The sequence below is a fragment of the Euprymna scolopes genome, chromosome 2 (assembly GCF_053919585.1).
Source record: "Euprymna scolopes isolate OS-2025 chromosome 2, ASM5391958v1, whole genome shotgun sequence".
NCBI lineage: Eukaryota > Metazoa > Mollusca > Cephalopoda > Sepiida > Sepiolidae > Euprymna > Euprymna scolopes.
Window position 1 is genome coordinate 161743108 of NC_136483.1, and position 17771 is coordinate 161760878.

Sequence of the window (17771 nt, forward strand, 5' to 3'; positions counted from 1 at the left end):
ATACATTATATTTACTTTTTTCCCTGTTATAATAATTTAAACCTCTATTTCAGTATCTTAAAACACAAGTTTTTCAAATCTTAAAACTTTAGTCATGCATAAAAATAAAACTGGATATACCAATTAAACAGCTCAAACACAAACTTATAAAATATGTTCAAGCCAAAATGGTTTGTTCTAAATTTCTCTCTAAAACAAAACAAGCTATTTGCTACGTTAAAATGAGTATGAAACAATATCACTTATCATAATGCATAACAGACTCGTAAGACTAGAACTTTCATCTTTAACACTAGAACAACACTGACAGTAAACCACGGTCCCTACAAAACATCCTTGACCAAGAAAAAAATATGACTGACAGGACCGAAGAAAATTTGAAAGTGAGCAAACAAGAAGAAAAGAAGCAAACAATATACTCACAGACTTTTTTTTTGTTAAGTTTTTTTTCTCTTGGCCTGGTTTGTTTTTTATGTCTCTTTTACAACTGCATTTTTCTGTGGTAACGTTTATTGTATTTATTTGCTTCCCCACCAAAGCAAATTAGGCACAAGGCCGTTTTTAATGTGGGGTAAAAACCAGCTTCCCTAAAAGTAGGCAAAAAGGTTACCACACTCTGGTTACCAAAAATAATAATTGTCTCAGTATAGAGAGTTTCCCCTCCATTGACTGGTACAAATTATCTTAAGTGCAACATCTGCAGAACAGATACTACACTTTGATCCCAGCCCTAAGGCCAAGACCAACGTTTATTTTTCTTTCTTTTTTTTTCCAATTTGACTCGTGTTTTTGGTAAAAGGCCTGATCACGGCATCCAACATAAATATAATGTAACGTGGGTACCATCGCAGGAAGAAACAAAGAAAGGAATGAAATACAAATCCAACTCGGCACCTTATTTAAGTGCAAATGAAATGCATTTATTTGTGGTTCGTCCAAAACAATGCATTTCATTATCTTGCAAAGTCTTTTTGCACACACATGTGCTTTTTAAAAAAATCTGTCCTTGCCACCTCATACTGGTGCTAGCCAGTACTTTCTCCCCCTTGTATTTACACATCCATCTTCCCTGGAATACAACTTGCTTCTCTCATCGACTACATGGTGTATTTTTCTCTCCTTTTCTTGTGACACAAGTTTGCACACTCTTGCTAATTTGCATACATGCTTTAACAACATTTGTTCCAACAGTTTGGAAGTGTTCTTTTTTCTGATTTCTTTATATGAGGGACTGTTCTTTCATTTCTAATTTCTTTGATGCTTTTAACATTCAGCATTATATTTTTATGTCCAATTCCTCAACTCTACCTCGTAATAATCAAAGGAAGAAAATTTAATAAAAAATAATATTAAAAAAAATCAATGCTGGTGTTTGATTTTTAACCTCTAGAATGACTAGCTTTCTTTTTACTACTTTCAACTTAATAATTCAGTTTTATTCTATTGAAATGATTTTTTATAAAGTATTAGAAAGATTTGCAGTGGAGAGCAAATAAAAAAATTAGAAAACTAAAGAAATTTTCTTTAGGTCAACAAAAATGATAATTTATGTATGAAGAATTTAATTATATGTAATTCTATGATTTTATATGAATATTAGTGTTAACACTGGTGAAGCATTTTTTAACAGAGAGTGTATGCTAGTTATAAAGAGTAGACAGTAGAGATAAAAACCTGTTACAATAGAAGAAAACTGGGCACAGTTTTGAAATCAAACATTTAAATCAAGTGAAAAATTAAACTCAACAGAAATGACGTTAAAAACTGTTTCCTGTGTTTTTATTTGTATGAAAATTTTCCAAAAAACAAATGAGACATGTTTTCAGAAAATGTTTTACATAGAACTTACCAGTTTCATTTTGAGAACTTCTGTTAAGGACAGCATATCGTGGATGTGCAATACATTCTTTATCCAAAATACTGTACACTTCTCTTCTGTAAAATATTGAAGCAATTGGATTGAATTTTATTTTATACAATACAGATAAATATGAGCATAAGATAAAAGCCATTGCACAAAAAAATAAGAAACTTTATTCTTTACATTCAAGATTTATAATTAAAAATAACATCTACCAAAGAACAGTGAATTCTGTACTAAACAAAATATTTTATTAAATTTAATCTATTAATGGCGAAAAGTACTTAATATACCAAAATATAATAAACCATAAGAAGGGATAATATATAGTTAAAACAAAGTTGGACACGTTTTTAAGAACAATACATGACCAACCTTGATGGTGAAAAATTAAAAATGTAAGCATTTATTATAATTAAATAGTAAATCAAGTTAATTATTCTAAATAATAATTTTCTTTTTAAGTCTTAATTTTCAATCACTAGCAGATCCTAAAGCTACATGCTTTGGGAACAAAAATTTAACACTTCTGTATTATTTAGATTCTTCAGACTACTGTTCCCATCGTGAATGTTATTTTTGAAATATTTCACTTAATGTAACCTCCAACCTTCTTAAGGTTTATCTTGTCGAACTCAGGAATCTGCACAGGATTTCAAACAGAAATTAATCCACAAGTTCAACAAAAAGAAAGTCTGAGTTTACATTGTGTGATTAAAGAAAAGAAACATAGTAATGTTGAATTTTATAGTGAAGCAAAGGTTGCCTAATCATTAATCATGTCAATGTATTTATGTATCAATTTAATGATCCTGCTGAGACATCTTCCAAATATGACATCATTTCTCTTAAAATTATAGTGCCGATGGTGAAGGAAAGAAACACAGTAATGATGAAATTTACGGTGAAGCAAGTGTTACCTAATCTGTGCTGGAAATGTAACATGAGTATCCAAAGTTAAAGAAAGCTTAGCATAGTAGATGGTAACAATATGTAGTGCCTGGTTTACAATCTGTCTGAACAATAAACCAGTTTAACTGTGTCGTTACATGTTAACATGGACCGGCATATTGCATGCAGAGACAATCGCAAAAAACAAAAAAGGAAAAAATTTGACTCTGCTTTTTTTCAGTTTTAACAAAAGGCATGTATTACTGGTACTTTTCAATAATGCATTGCATATTGTTTTAAAAGTCTCTCAATTTGCCATGTAGTTAACAAACCGTTGTCGTCTCGACACATGCGTAAAAGTCTTTCATGCTATTATGGGGCCACACGTGCATCTCACGCCGACACACACTTTTTCAATCCTCCCATGTGGTGCATTCTTTCTCTCCTTTTCTTTCCCTTCCTTTCCTCTGCTGTGACGTCACTTTGTGCACTGGCTTAGTCATTTGCATATGTGTCATGCAGTTGATGCTGCTGTTAACACACATCAGCGGTTCTGTTACACCAGCACCAACATTTTGTTCCAACTTCATTTTCTGGATAACGTGTAACTGATAACTGAACACAACTGGTCTGTTCTTCTGCACATAGTCTCTCATGAAGTAATTGACACTATTGCACTTATAGCATGTAACATGTGTGCCCATGCTCAAAGTAATCCAGATGATTAGTGGCATAAGAGCTTCTTTACTCAACCAGGAAGCCTCCCACCTCGTGAATGAACATGTGGAATTGCACAGTCAAAACATTACAACAAAAAGGGCAGTCAACTTAAACAGTAATGTATCTAGACATGTGTTTCAACTTTCTATATTATGAATCTGTCAGAACAAAGGCTGTTATTAGGGTTTCCTTAACTTGAGCAAAATCTAATTTCTCATACTTGCTCAGCAAAGAGGGGTGACATGATCAAACTGCTTCACCTCTTATAGATCATACACTAATTCTAGTTTCTTGATCAAGTTATGCGATATGTACAAAAAGACCAACACAGAGCATGCTCCTTGAGCTTCCTGTAAATCGTAGTAAAGCAGGCAAGATACTTTGAAGTGAAAATATCTTCACAACAATATAACATTACATTTCAATTTCTTTTCACACCTGCTTCGTCAACTTCATTTTGTATTATATAAAGGAAAGTTGGCTGTTCAGCTAAAAGTAAAAAGCTACACAAGAAACATCCACAAAGTTGATATGTTTTTTTTTTCGATATTGCATTTTTTTAATACTTTTGGGAGTCACCAGGAAAAAAATTAGTTAGAAAAAGTTGATATTTCGAGCAGTTCTTTTTTAATGTAAGTATGTAGTAATTTATCAACGCCTTTTTTCTCAGTTGGGAAAGAAAGTGAGAAAAGGGGTGATAGGGAAAAAGATAGTGGGGTAGAGAGAAAGAGAGATGGAAAGAGGAAAGTAAGGAGAAGGAGGGGAGCAAGAGAACTTTTAAAACAAAGACATTTTGAACTTTTCTATCTTTTTTGCTTATGTCACCAGGCAACACCAGATAATCATGCTAGTCAAGAATAATAAATAAAAAAAATAAAAAAGTGAAATGAAAGTAAGAAAATGGAAAGAATTCCAAAGGTTCTTTTACCTGTCTTGGAGAACATATTGCATCTGAAGGTCATTGATCATAAATGGTTTTGTGATCTTCTCGTACTGAACAGCTTTTTCTAATGGAAAACCATTGGAAAAGAAGGCAATAAGGGCATCAACTACAGGCCAGTTCGAAACGGGTTCATCAAGGATAACACTCTCTTCAAAGACGACAACTTCAATGTAGTCAAACCGTTCTAAGCGATCCAAGATTTCACACATGGGTTTTGATCGGGATTTCTTTCTCATGGCACAAATACCAACTTTTATTATTTTTCCTTCCTTGACTAAATCCTGAAAGCAAACAACAAAAGAATAAGAAATCTAAGAAATTGCATGACATATTTGCAGAACTTCAGAAATTAACAAAAATGATGCTTTATTATTTATATATTGATTTATAAAAAGACAGACATAAAGTATATTTAAATATCTTTTATTTTGTTCAATAACCACATTTCAACTTTGAAATGTCATTCACTTAGCTTATATATACACGTTTATTTTGGTTGTGTTTTACAGCATATTAATCTTTTTTCTGGATATTTAATGCTAGATCCAATAATTTTACAAGAGCTTTTATATTTCAAGTTCTTTCTTCAAATATTTATTCATCGGATTTGGTTTGGTTGTTTTACAGCATATCAACCCCTTTTGAGTTATTTAATGTTGAATCCAGTAATTTGGGGAAAAGATTTTATTCTGCAAGTTCTATATATCTTCAAATATTTATTCATGATATTTGATTTGGTTATTTTGTATAAAAAAAAATTGTTACCAAACTCTTCTCAAAGAAAGGCCTAGCTGCCCTTTGTCACTCTTTTCTTTTGTTTGGGGGATCTGTTCAGGTGCATTGTATTTTTAAGTATGCCAAATTAATGGTTGACCATATTTTAGCACAGTGAGGTGTGTGAAATATTATCTTTTCTATTTATTTGTTACTTGTTGTCACTTTAAATATTTATTACATTTTTTAATTCAACTAGTGAAGGCATGACGTCTAAAAAGTTTTCTACCTTAGAAACTGCCAGTACAGATAGCTAATCAGCCCACAATTCTATACAAGTATAAATATATATGATTGTTGAGCTGGATTAAATCCGACGATATGAAATAAAATGGAGGTGGGAGGACCTGGATATTCAACGTTTCGCCCGATTTATGCGGGCTTCTTCAATGACCATCCCTCTTGAAGAAGCCCGCATAAATCGGGCGAAACGTTGAGTATCCAAGTCCTTCCACCTCCATTTTATTTCATAAATATATATATATTACAAAATATATAATACTAGCAGGACTCATTTCCCAGCATTGCCTGGAGTAATATAGGAGTATGCTAAAAAAAAAAAAGAAAAAGAAAAAAAAAGAAATATTGTTAAGTATTCTTTTTTAATAAATGTATATATTCATTTTTATGGAATGGTCAGTAGGGACCTCCATTGCTCACCATAGAAGTGATGACATCATAATTTTGTGTGAAGCGTGGGTATTGTTTATTTATGGATAGATAAAAAATGTAATAATTAGAAAAAAATAAGAAATGTTTACTCAAAATTCTATTGTTAAAATTTAACATTTCGGAAGAAGAGAATTTTAAATCATTGTAATGTTTTAAAAATTAATTATTTTCTAAAATGTTCTTATTACAATTCAACAGATTATAGTATATATTAATGAGTAATATTGATTTTTTTTTTTTTGTATTTTTATATACAAATTAATAGCAAACATAAAAAATAAATGTAATCTCTGCATATATAATGCTAAAACTTTGAAGGATTGTAATAGATTTTTTTCAGATTGCATAAAATGAAATATGGGTGTCATCAGGTACAAAAATAAAATATTTCCCTAATATGTTTTTTGAAAAAAGCATTGTACATATAAATTAATCCAAAATTCAATAAGTATCGAAAATGTTCTGAGAATCTGACTTTTAGTCAAGTCTTGGTAGATGTATAAAACACATTTATGTCTGTGTATTAAAAGTGACCACTACATAAGAACATTGTTTTAAGGTATTGATAATGTAAACACAATTTTAGTTTTGCATTTAAAAAAAATTATTAGCAGTTTATTTTAGGCTTCTTCTTTTGAATGGTACAAAAGTTATGATAATATTAATCCATATTAAATCACATGGTGTTATATATCAGAGTAAATTCTATGGTGCACTTTGGAGGTATCTAGTAGTCACTAATTTAGAAAATAAATCCCTCACCCCAGATAAACTAAATTTTGAAAAACTTAAATAGTACTTCCCCCTACCTACATGTACTATAGAAAAGCTGAAAAAAATAAATTTGTTTAGTAAAAACGAAAATGTCAGCACATGGATTTTCTGTAAAAAAAACAAAAAAAAAAAGAATGATATCTATAAAACAAAAACACATGCACACACACACACATACACAATAAAAATGTTAATGAAGCAGTATTAGAAAATGCTGAAACTAATGATTGTTTGTTTTCTATACTCTTTTTGCAAAGGATAAATGGTTCCAGACCATGATAAGTGTACTAAAAAAATTGTGATATGCATCAGGAACATTTAGGTTCTGATGGTTCCTGGGAAATTGAGCAATTGTAGAATAAATATCGATTAAAAGTAGATTTTAGAACTGTTCTTGAAGGGATATAGTTTAAAATAGGTGTTCATTCTAAGAACATAGTTATCTTTCCCAATCACAATATTAATAAAAAGTCGTAAATTAAAAAACAATTACAACATTAAATTCATCATAATGCATAAATAAATCAACCATTTTCATATTCTGTTAATTGTTGAAAAAAAAAATCACTTACTTTGTGACTGTTTGAAATGTGAAATGAAATTGAAATTTTTTAAACTATTGAATAAAAAAATCATTTTATTTGTTCAAATATTGAAAATTTAACTACGATTTAGTTTTAATCATTGCTGACCATGTGTTTTCCTAAAATAGTATTAACTAATACTATATTTTTTCAAAAAAAATTTTAACATTTTATCTAAAACTTTATGATGTGCAATGAATAATCATTTGGAGCATTCAAAAAATAGTTTTAAACAAAATATAAAGGAGGGGAGTTCCATTTTTCCCTTTAGTTTAAAATTATAATCGAAAAGGGCTATTTCTACAGAATTTGAACTGGATTGTCATTTTTAACCCTAACTGTAAGGTAATCGTAAGTTTAGGTTTAGTCTGAATAGAAATTGATAATCAAAAATCAGAATTTGAACCAGAATGGAAGGTGGATGTTGTATAACTATTGTGTACATTCATCCAACAAATTAATAAGCAAAAGATATTGTCATAATTGAATGTAACTTTAAAGTTGTAATTTAAAAAATTATAGCAGTGCACATAAAAAAAGAATAGAAAATAAAATCAGAATGAAATCTGTGAATGGTTTATAATTAAATACAAGAACTTGTTTGTAGTCTATTTTAAAATAATTCTAATAAATATATACAATATCTGCCCTGTTGTGGGTTAGTGTATTAACTGTTGAAAAAGAAAATTTAGTGGTCGACTCAAGTGTAAATTGTTAGGTGAAAGGACAATAATAAAAATCCATATCCAATTTCTGCCTAAATACGTTTAAAATAAATAAAACTGTTATATTATTGGTAGTAGCATTATTATTATTATTATTATCAATAATAATGATAATAATAATAATAATAGTAGTAGTAATTGTAATAAAAATACAAATAATAGTAGTCATAATAATAGTAGCAGCAATGTAGTTTCTGTTTATGTACGAATACCAAGAAGTGATACAGAATTCTGTTTAAATGCTCTCTGAAATGAATCAAATGTAAAAAGAAAAAAAAACAGATTTCTGCTGTTAAGGGATTCCATAGATATGAATACTGAAAGTGCAAGCAGAAAATTGAGCATTGTGTAAATGTGTTGCGCAAATAATTGCTTATCTGTTTTTATGATGAATAAGTCAAATGATTTATGAAAGTTATGGTTTTATATTGAAAAAAAGTAAAGTAGGAAAAGTTATAATACAAAATGTAAGAAGGCTTTGCTTTATTAATCATATTTTAAAGCGACATTGTAAATGATTTTTTTTCTATGTTCGAAAATACAAACTCTTCATTGGAAGTGTAATTGGTTCTAATGGTTCTGTGTAAGTATGACTGCTGATTGCCGGCTATTCAGTATGTTAACAATATAGGAACATTTGTTATGTCAAGTTTTTAGTCTAATATAATATAGTTTAATATATAGTAAATGATTGTATCTAAGAAGGCCAATAATTTTTCGGTGGCATGTGGGTATATAGGACTACGAAAAAAGATCTGGTGATTTCGGGCTCCATGGGAAGACTAAATTTAATGAGGAAAATATTTGCTACTACTTATGTGGGATTACATATTTGAGAGATTGAATTACAGAGGGTAAATTGTAACATTTATTAAATGGTGATGAAATGTGTGTATTCTTGTAGTATTTGTTGGAAATAGTGAGCATGAAAACTTTGCATAGGAATTGCCTCATTTTCCTGTAGTAACAGACATTACATGAGAAAAATCGTTTTCATTAATATAGAGATGAATATATTGATCAAATTCTCTTAAATATTTCGTTAAATCAACCTTTTCTAAAAAAATAAATATCCTGGTTTATAAATTCATTCTTTTACCATTATTTCTGAATTCATTGTATTCTTCAAATTTTCTACAGTAATGCTATTTTTAACTGATGAGGTAATTTGTTCAAAAATTATGAGGAGTGTTCAAAAAGTAATGCCTCCTATTCTTTATTTCATCCAAGTGGATCAGAGGGAATTGCAAATTGGATTGTTAAGATGGCTGAACTTATGCATTCATGACCTGAAAGTTTCATCTCCTTCTTAAAGATATTGAAGTATGAGACTCTAAAAAAGCAACCTTTGTCATGGATGTGCATCAGAAGCAAAGATGTGTCATTGAATTCCTGGCAAAAGTACATTGAGAATGGTGATGACTATGTAGAAAATAAATTCTAGAGTTTAAAATGTCTCTTGTTTTAATGATCTCACTCCTGTCTTTGTAGCTCTTCAACTTTCTGAGTTAAAGAAAAAATATAGAAGGCTTTACTTTTAGAACGACCCTCATATATAGTTCTGCTATAGAAAGAAATCTAATTGTGCAATTTTATCTAACATTATATTGTTGTCTCACTTTATTTTCATCTGCAACTCTTCTAACTTCAAATCCTTCTATGTCACATGATTAACTTAACCAATCAAATCCCTAAGCTTATGCATTTATACATCCAAGTAATCATATGGAAATCGGTCTATACTTAAATTCAAACGCATCTATTTTTAGTTGATTCTGGGATCAAGAAAAGAGCATCACCCTTTACTCTAGACTGCTCTACTTACCCTTAATCCTCACCTTATAATGCTGAATATTCAGCAAAGAAGCATTAAGCACTATTTTTACTTTTAAATTTTGGTATGACTTGACCTAGGATTGAACCCTGGTTTGCCACCCTGTTAATGAAAACTCTAACCATTATGCAAATATGCAAATTAAAGCAAACTATTATTAAGTAATATGTAGGGCTGTGACAACAGAATATTCTTTTCATTCTTTTGACTCTCAAGTATATATCTGACGCAGTAAGACACAGTCAATCAACCGAGAACCATATCAGTCTATATAAAAACATATAAGATATTAACGGATATAGACTCAAGAGTCAAAACAATGAAAAGAATACGCTGTTGTCACACCCCTAATAATAAGTAACTGCAGCAACAATAATGGAGGTTTATTTTTCTTATTAGCATATTCTAATAGCTCATATTTTAAATATAAATTGCAATGATATAAATCAAAAGAAACGATAAAAAATGTACTTACTCTGAGACATTCAGATTTTATAATTAGATCTTCTCCAACATAAAATGATGGACGTCCATCTTGACCATTGTCATCAAAGAGATTCTCCAAAGATGGATAAAATGCTGCTAAATTGTGATCAACCATCTTTCTTGCCAGGGTAGATAGCTATCAATCAACTCTTTACAAAGTTCAAAAGAGCTAATTGAAAAAAAAAATAATAATAATTAGCATATTTATTTATTCACACCATGCTCATAATATTAGGTATATTCAACATTAACAAGAGAAAAACAGTATAAAATATGACAACACAGTTAAAAAATTGAACAGCAGTTGGAAAAGCAACAAAATGCCCCCGCGCTCAACAAGCAAGGGACGAAGCGAAAAACGGAGAGTTCCTTCAACAAGGAGGAGATAACCAATGAAGAAAACATAATCAAAAGCCCTCCTCCCCCAAAAAAGACAAAAAAAGAAGAACCAAAAACGAGGGCGTAGATAAGGTGGTCCATAACCCCCCCTCCCCATGAACATGCACCCTCCCAAACAAATAAAACACACACACACACACAACAAAGTCCCCCATCCCCCACCCAAAACAGCAAAAACACATGCATCAACTTCACACATACTAGACTCCAAACAAGTCACCACAACACACCAAAAACAGACACCAAGATTCACGCACCCACCACTATGGCCCATTTTGGCTGAACCTAGAAGGAGGAAGTGCCAGTCGGCCTCCCCTTCTTCTAGAGGAAAAGACACCAAAGTCCTCCCCTTAAAAACTTGGGAGGATGTCTACAAAATCGACCCCCTGTCTGTCGCCAGGGACTTGGTATTCCAACAGAGGACCAGTCTTAAACCTCTGTCAGATCTGTCAGATATGGGGGTGAGATAAGGACGTTGAAGTCCCCACAAATTTCATGACGACCTGCATCAGATCGCCAGCCAAAAGCCTGGTCTGGTAGATGCTGGAAGCCTATCACAAATTCCCCCTAATTAGAGACAATAACCCTTTGCTGGACAAACTTTTGCCCAAATGCAAGGGAAGGGTCCCAGTATTAGTGCATCCGTCACTGTACAAAATCTTAAAGCTAACATTTCCCCTGGATATCGGTGGCATCATGCGCAGCCAAAAAGACATTAAAGAACTGGCAATGCTGAGTATGGTGTACAACATCAGCATCCTCTCACCGGAGGACTTTAGAATTTGGAGCGACAGTGCTAGGATGAGTACATTATCATATCTCTTAACTTGGCTAGTCTGAATGCAAGAGGCTTGAGGTCTTCCGAATGAGCGACTTGCCTCTGGCAGGACCTCTTGCACCTAAGAGTGGATATGGCTGCGCTACAGGAGACACATTGTTTAGTTCAGTGATTGTCAGGTGCTGGCTAGAGATTACGATATCTTCTCAGCATATGGCAATCTCAGAGGAAAGAGTGTCTCCTTGCTGGTGAAACACACTCTCTCTGCTGCAATCAGCATTGTGCATAGAGATGAGGAGAGCAGGCTAATCGTGGCCGATGTTGCGTAAACAGTGCGTGTTTCAGTTCATCGCGGTTTGTGTACCTAGCACCACTTGGGAGAGGGTTTCTTTTTTCTGGCAGCTCGATGCGTTTGTGGCATGTACAAAGCAGGTAGTTCTAGTGGGGAATTGGAACACCATCATTGACCCCAACATAGATAAGGTAGGAGGGGGACGGAAAGGTGCAAAATGAGCCTGGCCGATTTGATGGCTAGATGCGATCTGGTACACAAGTTTTGAGTCGAACACCCTGGAAAGGAGATGTGGACAGGGACCATTAGTGTATCTTTCTACCCAAACACCTACCTAGATAGGATGCTAGTCAGAAGAGGCGATCGACTTCATAGCATGTCCAGAGTTCTACTGGCTAGGTTACTCAGACCATAAACTAGTTATGGGCTGTCTAAAATTAACAAATAGGCCTAAGCTAGCAGGGTACTGGAAGTTGAATACCTTCCTACTGGACATACAAGACTTCCGGGAAAACTCGTGCTATTCATACAGAGGGCTTTATTAGTGGGGGCAGTTACAGGAAATATATGGTGGGTTAGTCTTAAGGCTAAGATTAGAGACTTCTCCGTCAGATATGCTCAGCTCCTCACTCTAGACAAGGCCCAGATGAAGAAGTATCTAAAAGAGAAACTAGTGAGAGCAACAGGGGTGGGGGATAGTGACAGTCAAGAACTAGCTAAGCAGGACCTTCAGTGTGAGGCTAGCGAGCAGTACGATAATTAGGTAGTTAAGGCTAGACTAGATAAGATAGCCAACGAAGCTGTGAACTCTGATGCGGATGAGTATCATAAAGCCTCTACGTGCAAATTAAACAAGTGCATTGCAAGCATCAAACACCCGGATGGACGAACCTTGGTATCGACTCAGGAGATCTGCGAGGGGTTTTGGGAACATTTTGAGGTGCATTTTATGCAAAAGCCCTGTATACCCGTAAAGAAATTCGGTGACTATTTGGCTGACTCTCCCTGCCTTAAGGTGGCTAGAGCGGCTAGTTGCAAAGGCAAGGTGACCCTACAGGAGGTCCTGGATGTGATGAAGCAGGTCAGCTATAACAGATCGCCGGGGCTCGATGGTCTGCCCTACAAACTGTATACGAGGCTGTTGCCCATATTTACACCAATTCTGACAGATGTGTTCAACAATTGGTTTGATCAGCAATCCATCCTGGGTGAAATCACCAAGGGAGTGATCATATTGCTGAAGAAGGACAGGCATGGCAGGGAAGATGACTACAGGGCCATCGCTGCTAAATACGGAGTTTAAGATTTTGGCCTGGATCCTAGCCAATTGACTGCAGGTTGTTATAGGCAATCTGGTTGAACCTGAGCAGAACTACGCTATGAAGGGGAGATCCATCCAGAACAATCTGCACCTGATCCACACGATTCTAGAAGAAAGAATAGAAGACGACACAAAAGCAGCGCTGATCAATTTGGATCAGTCCAAAGCTTTCGACAGGGTCGACTATCGCTTCCAAGCATCTGTTCTAGAAATCACCCGTTTTAAACCAGACTTCCACAAATGGATCTACCTTCTGTACCGTGCGCCGACATCTGTGGTGCAAGTGAACAGAAAGCGCTCAAAACTCTTCATTATCTCCCAGTTGGTCCATCAGAGCTGTCCGCTGTCCCCCCTGCTCTACATCCTTGTGTTAGAGCTGTTACTTCGCAAGCTGAGAAGCGGGGAGACAAGCTTTGCCTGGCGGAAGGTCGGCCAGAGTCTCCGTGTTCGCCGATAATGTCACAATCTTCATGTCATGCTTTCGAGACATCAAAAAGATGAAAGAGGTACTCACTCACTACAAAATGGTAACTGGAGCCAAAATCAACTGTAGCAAATCGGTCGATCTGCGGTTGGGTGTATGGAGAAGTGTCACCACTCTTCCAGCACTATTCAGCTGGATGGATGGTCAAGTTTGGATCCTCGGTATGTGGTTCGAGCCGGGTCTCCAGCTAGAAAAGAATTGGTTGGAGGTATGATCAAAAATCGCTGCCGCAGTCGCATCTTGACAGCGAAGGAACCTTTCTTTAAAGGGTAGAGCAGAGGCATGCACCACTTATGTCTTTCCTCTCATACTTTACTGGCTGGCCGTACTTCTCCTGCCTACGAAATATCTAAAGGCCCTCCAGTGTAGCTTGTCCAAACTCTCTGGAACAAGAGGAGGCATTGGGTTTGCAGATAGGTCTGTATCCAATGTCCTTGTGAGGGGAGCTTGAGAATGCCTGACTTGAAGTGTCATCACGACACGTAAAGGCTCACCTTTCCGAGTCAAACCTTGATGGAAGCACGTCAAAGGCTGTGGGGCAACACACAGTTCCTCAGAGAATGTCGAGCTGCACTCAAGAGGCTATCTAAGTCCAGCGACCTTTTGCAGGCTTCCAGAAAGCAGCTATATAAGGAATTAGTCAGGGAGACTGCCAACGACCGACTCATCGAGCATCTGGGGTTGATAGAGGAGTAGATCCGCTCCTCTAGAGTTAGGAGTTGAGGCAAAACAGTTGAGTCTGCTAGCCAGTCAGCAGAGATCAGGAGAGTCAGTCAGTGGTCAGCTGCCCCTTTGGAAGCGAAGGGTAGAAAGATTAAACTATGTAGATCCCAAATGTGAATTCCTGACGTCATCATCATTCGACCGGTCCAATGAAATAAAGAATCATCATCGATATTTTGTAACTGTTATTCTTCGTTCTTCGTGTCATCATTTCACAAATTGAAAGGTACATGTGTTTTGTCTATCAGCATCTTATTATGAACATTGTGTAACTCTAACAAAAATACAGATCCCCCCTTTTTTTTCTTTTGAGTTGGCCTTGTGCTTAATTGTTCCTATTTACAATGCCTCCCCACGGAGGGTCGTTTTTAACGTGGAGAAAAGGAACAAAAATAAAAATTGTCTCAGTCGTGAAGGATTTCTCCTCCACTGACAGAGAACAAGAAATTGAAGTGCAATATTTGTAATTTTACATTTACAGAAAATACATGATAAAAACCTTAATAGGGCAAAATTGAAAGGGGGAGGGGACATGTGAATTTTTCTTCCTGCTAATGTACTTCTTTTATTAATTATTTTAGAAGCACCACTCAGACGGTACCTTTCTCCTCCACCTCCCTTATAATAAAAGGGAGAGGAACGATCATCAATGACAAGACTAAATGGGTGATAAAGGCGACCCAAAAAGAACTTGTCGTTTTCACGCTCAGAGAAAAGTACTGTAACTCCTCATCGTGGTGAGTCGTCCGCACAAAAGTCTCAGACGTTCGTGCGATTCATACTTAAGAAATGATCCTTAAAAGTATGATTATTGTAGACTCATCATTTCTCCTTTACTTATACCTCACACAGCTTAACAGCCAATAGTAACTGCCTCATTTGCATATCGAATAACGAAATTCTCATTAAATTAATTGTCCCAGTATAGAATACCTTTTCATTTTACATCTTCTCAGTAGTTTAATTAATTGTAATTGTTTCGAATAATCATTTTGTATTATTTCTAACATATTAAAAAGCGAATTTAATTCCTTTGTGATTATCACGTGCTGGCAGAATCCAATTCAAGGGAGATAAATAGATTTACCTATCCTGTGCAGTAAAGTGACGTCAGTTTATAAAAAAAAAAAAAACAGAAAAAAAAAGTATTTCCTTGTATTATTTAATTGATGTGAAGCCGAAGCCTCAAAAATCGAAAATAAATTAAACCAAAAATACAGCTAATTCAATCGATCGGTTAGCTGTGTTTCCGTTTAATTTGTTAAACATAAGACATCGAGGCTAGGCTGGCTTCTTCACATGGAGTAAAATCTCGCGCCATATTGAATACTATGATAAAAATTAAAACATCAAAAAGAAAAATATAAAAATGTCGAACCTAAAAAGCTACGCATATCGATAGATTAAATTTTCTTGCGTTTGGTAAGTTATTTATTTATTTATTTTTATTTATTTATTTTGCAGTTTATGATCCTCGCTATGTTTTAAGATTTTCAAATTGAATTCGATTTTATTTATTTTGTAAGTAAAAGCGTCTCTTCAGATAAATCGGGTTTCTTAATAATAACGTTATTTTAGCACAGTCCGTAAACAGTACAAGTAGCTTTTTTCACCAATCCCACCATTTTTTTTTTTTTTAACTATTCGCCAAAAAAATCTTTGTTTTTGTAAATAAAATATTAAAATATTTATTGCAAAATACAAAAATATAATAGAAATAGATTGTCTCCTTTATAATTCAAGGAGCACCTGGTACTTTTCATGTCAATGCATCTTCTGGGATTGTTTAAAGTTTGTATTTCTCGAGTTATTTTTGTTACCATTGATGATCAGCTTTCACTTGTTGACATAGTTCAATTTAAGGGAGATAACTATGAATTAATACATTTATAATTATCTCCCTTTCAATGAATTCATGATCATAAAATAGCATTTTAAAATTTTTTTATTTCAATAAAGTTATCTTAACAAAAGAATTTAACAGTGTATTATCTAGGTGTGCGTGTGTTCGTCCGTCGAAACAACGAGGACCATCTGATCATCCTGTAGGGTAGGGTGAGGGGAATCATCATCGGTGAGTACGGATATGGCTGATAAGCCCAATCTTTGCTTGAAAAGTTCTATTGCAGTGGGAACAGGGAATCATAGATGTCGAGAGTTTCAAAACATTGTCCTTCCTGTCCTTTCTGCGCTTCTCTGCAACAACTTTTCGGTAGCTTTCATATTTGCAGGCGCCGTCATGAACAGCAGCCCGCCACTTGGCTCTTTCTAAAGCTATCTGCTCCCATGATGACAGATCTACGTTGAAGGCCTTCAGTGATGTCTTTAAAGTCTCTTTAAATCGTTTTCTTTGGCCGCCATGGGAGCTCAGCAAACAGAAGCTTCTTGGGTAGTCTAGTCTGTAGTCTGGCATGCGGCCTACATGACCAGCCCAGCGAAGTTGGACCTTCATCAGGATAGTGGGGATGCTTGGGAGTCCAGCCAGCACGAGTGAGGACTTCTGTGTCTGGTATCCTTTCCTGCCAGCCTATGTCAAGCAGTTTCCTCAGTCTGGTGGTGTGGAAGTGATTTAATTTTCTAGCATGTCGTTGGTAGACAGTCCACGAGTCCACGACTCACATCCATAGAGTAAGGTGGTGAGTATGCCAGCTTTATAGACTTTGATCTTTGTCATGGAAATGATGCCCCTTCTGTCCCATACATTCTTGTGGAGTCTGCCAAACGCAGCGCTTGCTTAAGCGAGTCTAGTGTTGATTTCATCGTCAATGGCTACATTGCGGGAGAGCGTACTGCCAAGGTAGGTGAACTTGTCAACTGCATTGAGTCTTTGTCCCCCAATTGAAATGTTGGGTTCTGCATATGGTTTTCCCGGAGCAGGCTGATGCATCACCACAGTCTTATCTAGATTGAGACAAAATTAAAATTGCGACAATCTAGTAAGATTTCTCTGTCATTAACAGAACAGAAAATCTGAAGTGTAGTATCAGAACAGATGCTACACTTTGCTCCTAAAATCAATCAAGTACTCAAAACATGTTGGGTGTAGATTGGTACTGATCCTAGGCAGAAGGGCTAAGGAAGTCAGGGGGAGGGGGAGATAACACTTTAACCCATAGTAGAAAGATCAGTCATTAAACTGAACCTCAGATTCAACTCATCATATTGACGATCAGTACTGTGCTTGTGTAAAATAAGTCTAATATTTAACTGAAAAAAAAATCTGTTGTGTAAGAAAAAAAAACACAAATCTTCACGGATTAATTGGATAATTAGTAGATATTAACTGATTAGTAATCCCAGTTAACTCTCAGTGTATCAAGCTAATTCATCTTAATCATTTGAATACTTTTCCTCAGAACAAACCTTGACTTACTGATATTCTATAATTAGAAATGTGGTGCTCAGGGAAAAGATCTCAGCATTATGATCGGCAGGGGCTTCTTTGATAGACAAAATGGAGGAACTGTCAGCATTCTGTGAATGTTGGCCCTTCAATTTCAAAAAACAGAA

The 17771-nt window shown here is 34.9% G+C and overlaps 1 protein-coding gene and 1 non-coding gene across 27 annotated transcripts in view; both read right to left on the minus strand.

Moving 5' to 3' along the window:
• Positions 1-17771, minus strand: part of LOC145297875 (inositol hexakisphosphate and diphosphoinositol-pentakisphosphate kinase 2-like) — a 375735-nt gene that overhangs the window by 329690 nt on the left and 28274 nt on the right. For all 26 annotated transcript variants that reach the window (XM_080144282.1, XM_080144206.1, XM_080144210.1 and 23 more), the window contains exons 2-4: positions 10254-10433; positions 4401-4696; positions 1850-1935 (exon numbers count right to left, since the gene is read on the minus strand). In XM_080144282.1, coding sequence (XP_080000408.1) covers positions 1850-1935; positions 4401-4696; positions 10254-10379 — 508 coding nt within the window. In that variant the 5' untranslated portion in view covers positions 10380-10433. The remainder of the gene's footprint in view (positions 1-1849; positions 1936-4400; positions 4697-10253; positions 10434-17771) is intronic.
• LOC145243531 (small nucleolar RNA U3) lies at positions 14847-15073 on the minus strand. The gene has a single exon (XR_013862897.1). It is a non-coding gene; the product is annotated as a small nucleolar RNA U3 (small nucleolar RNA).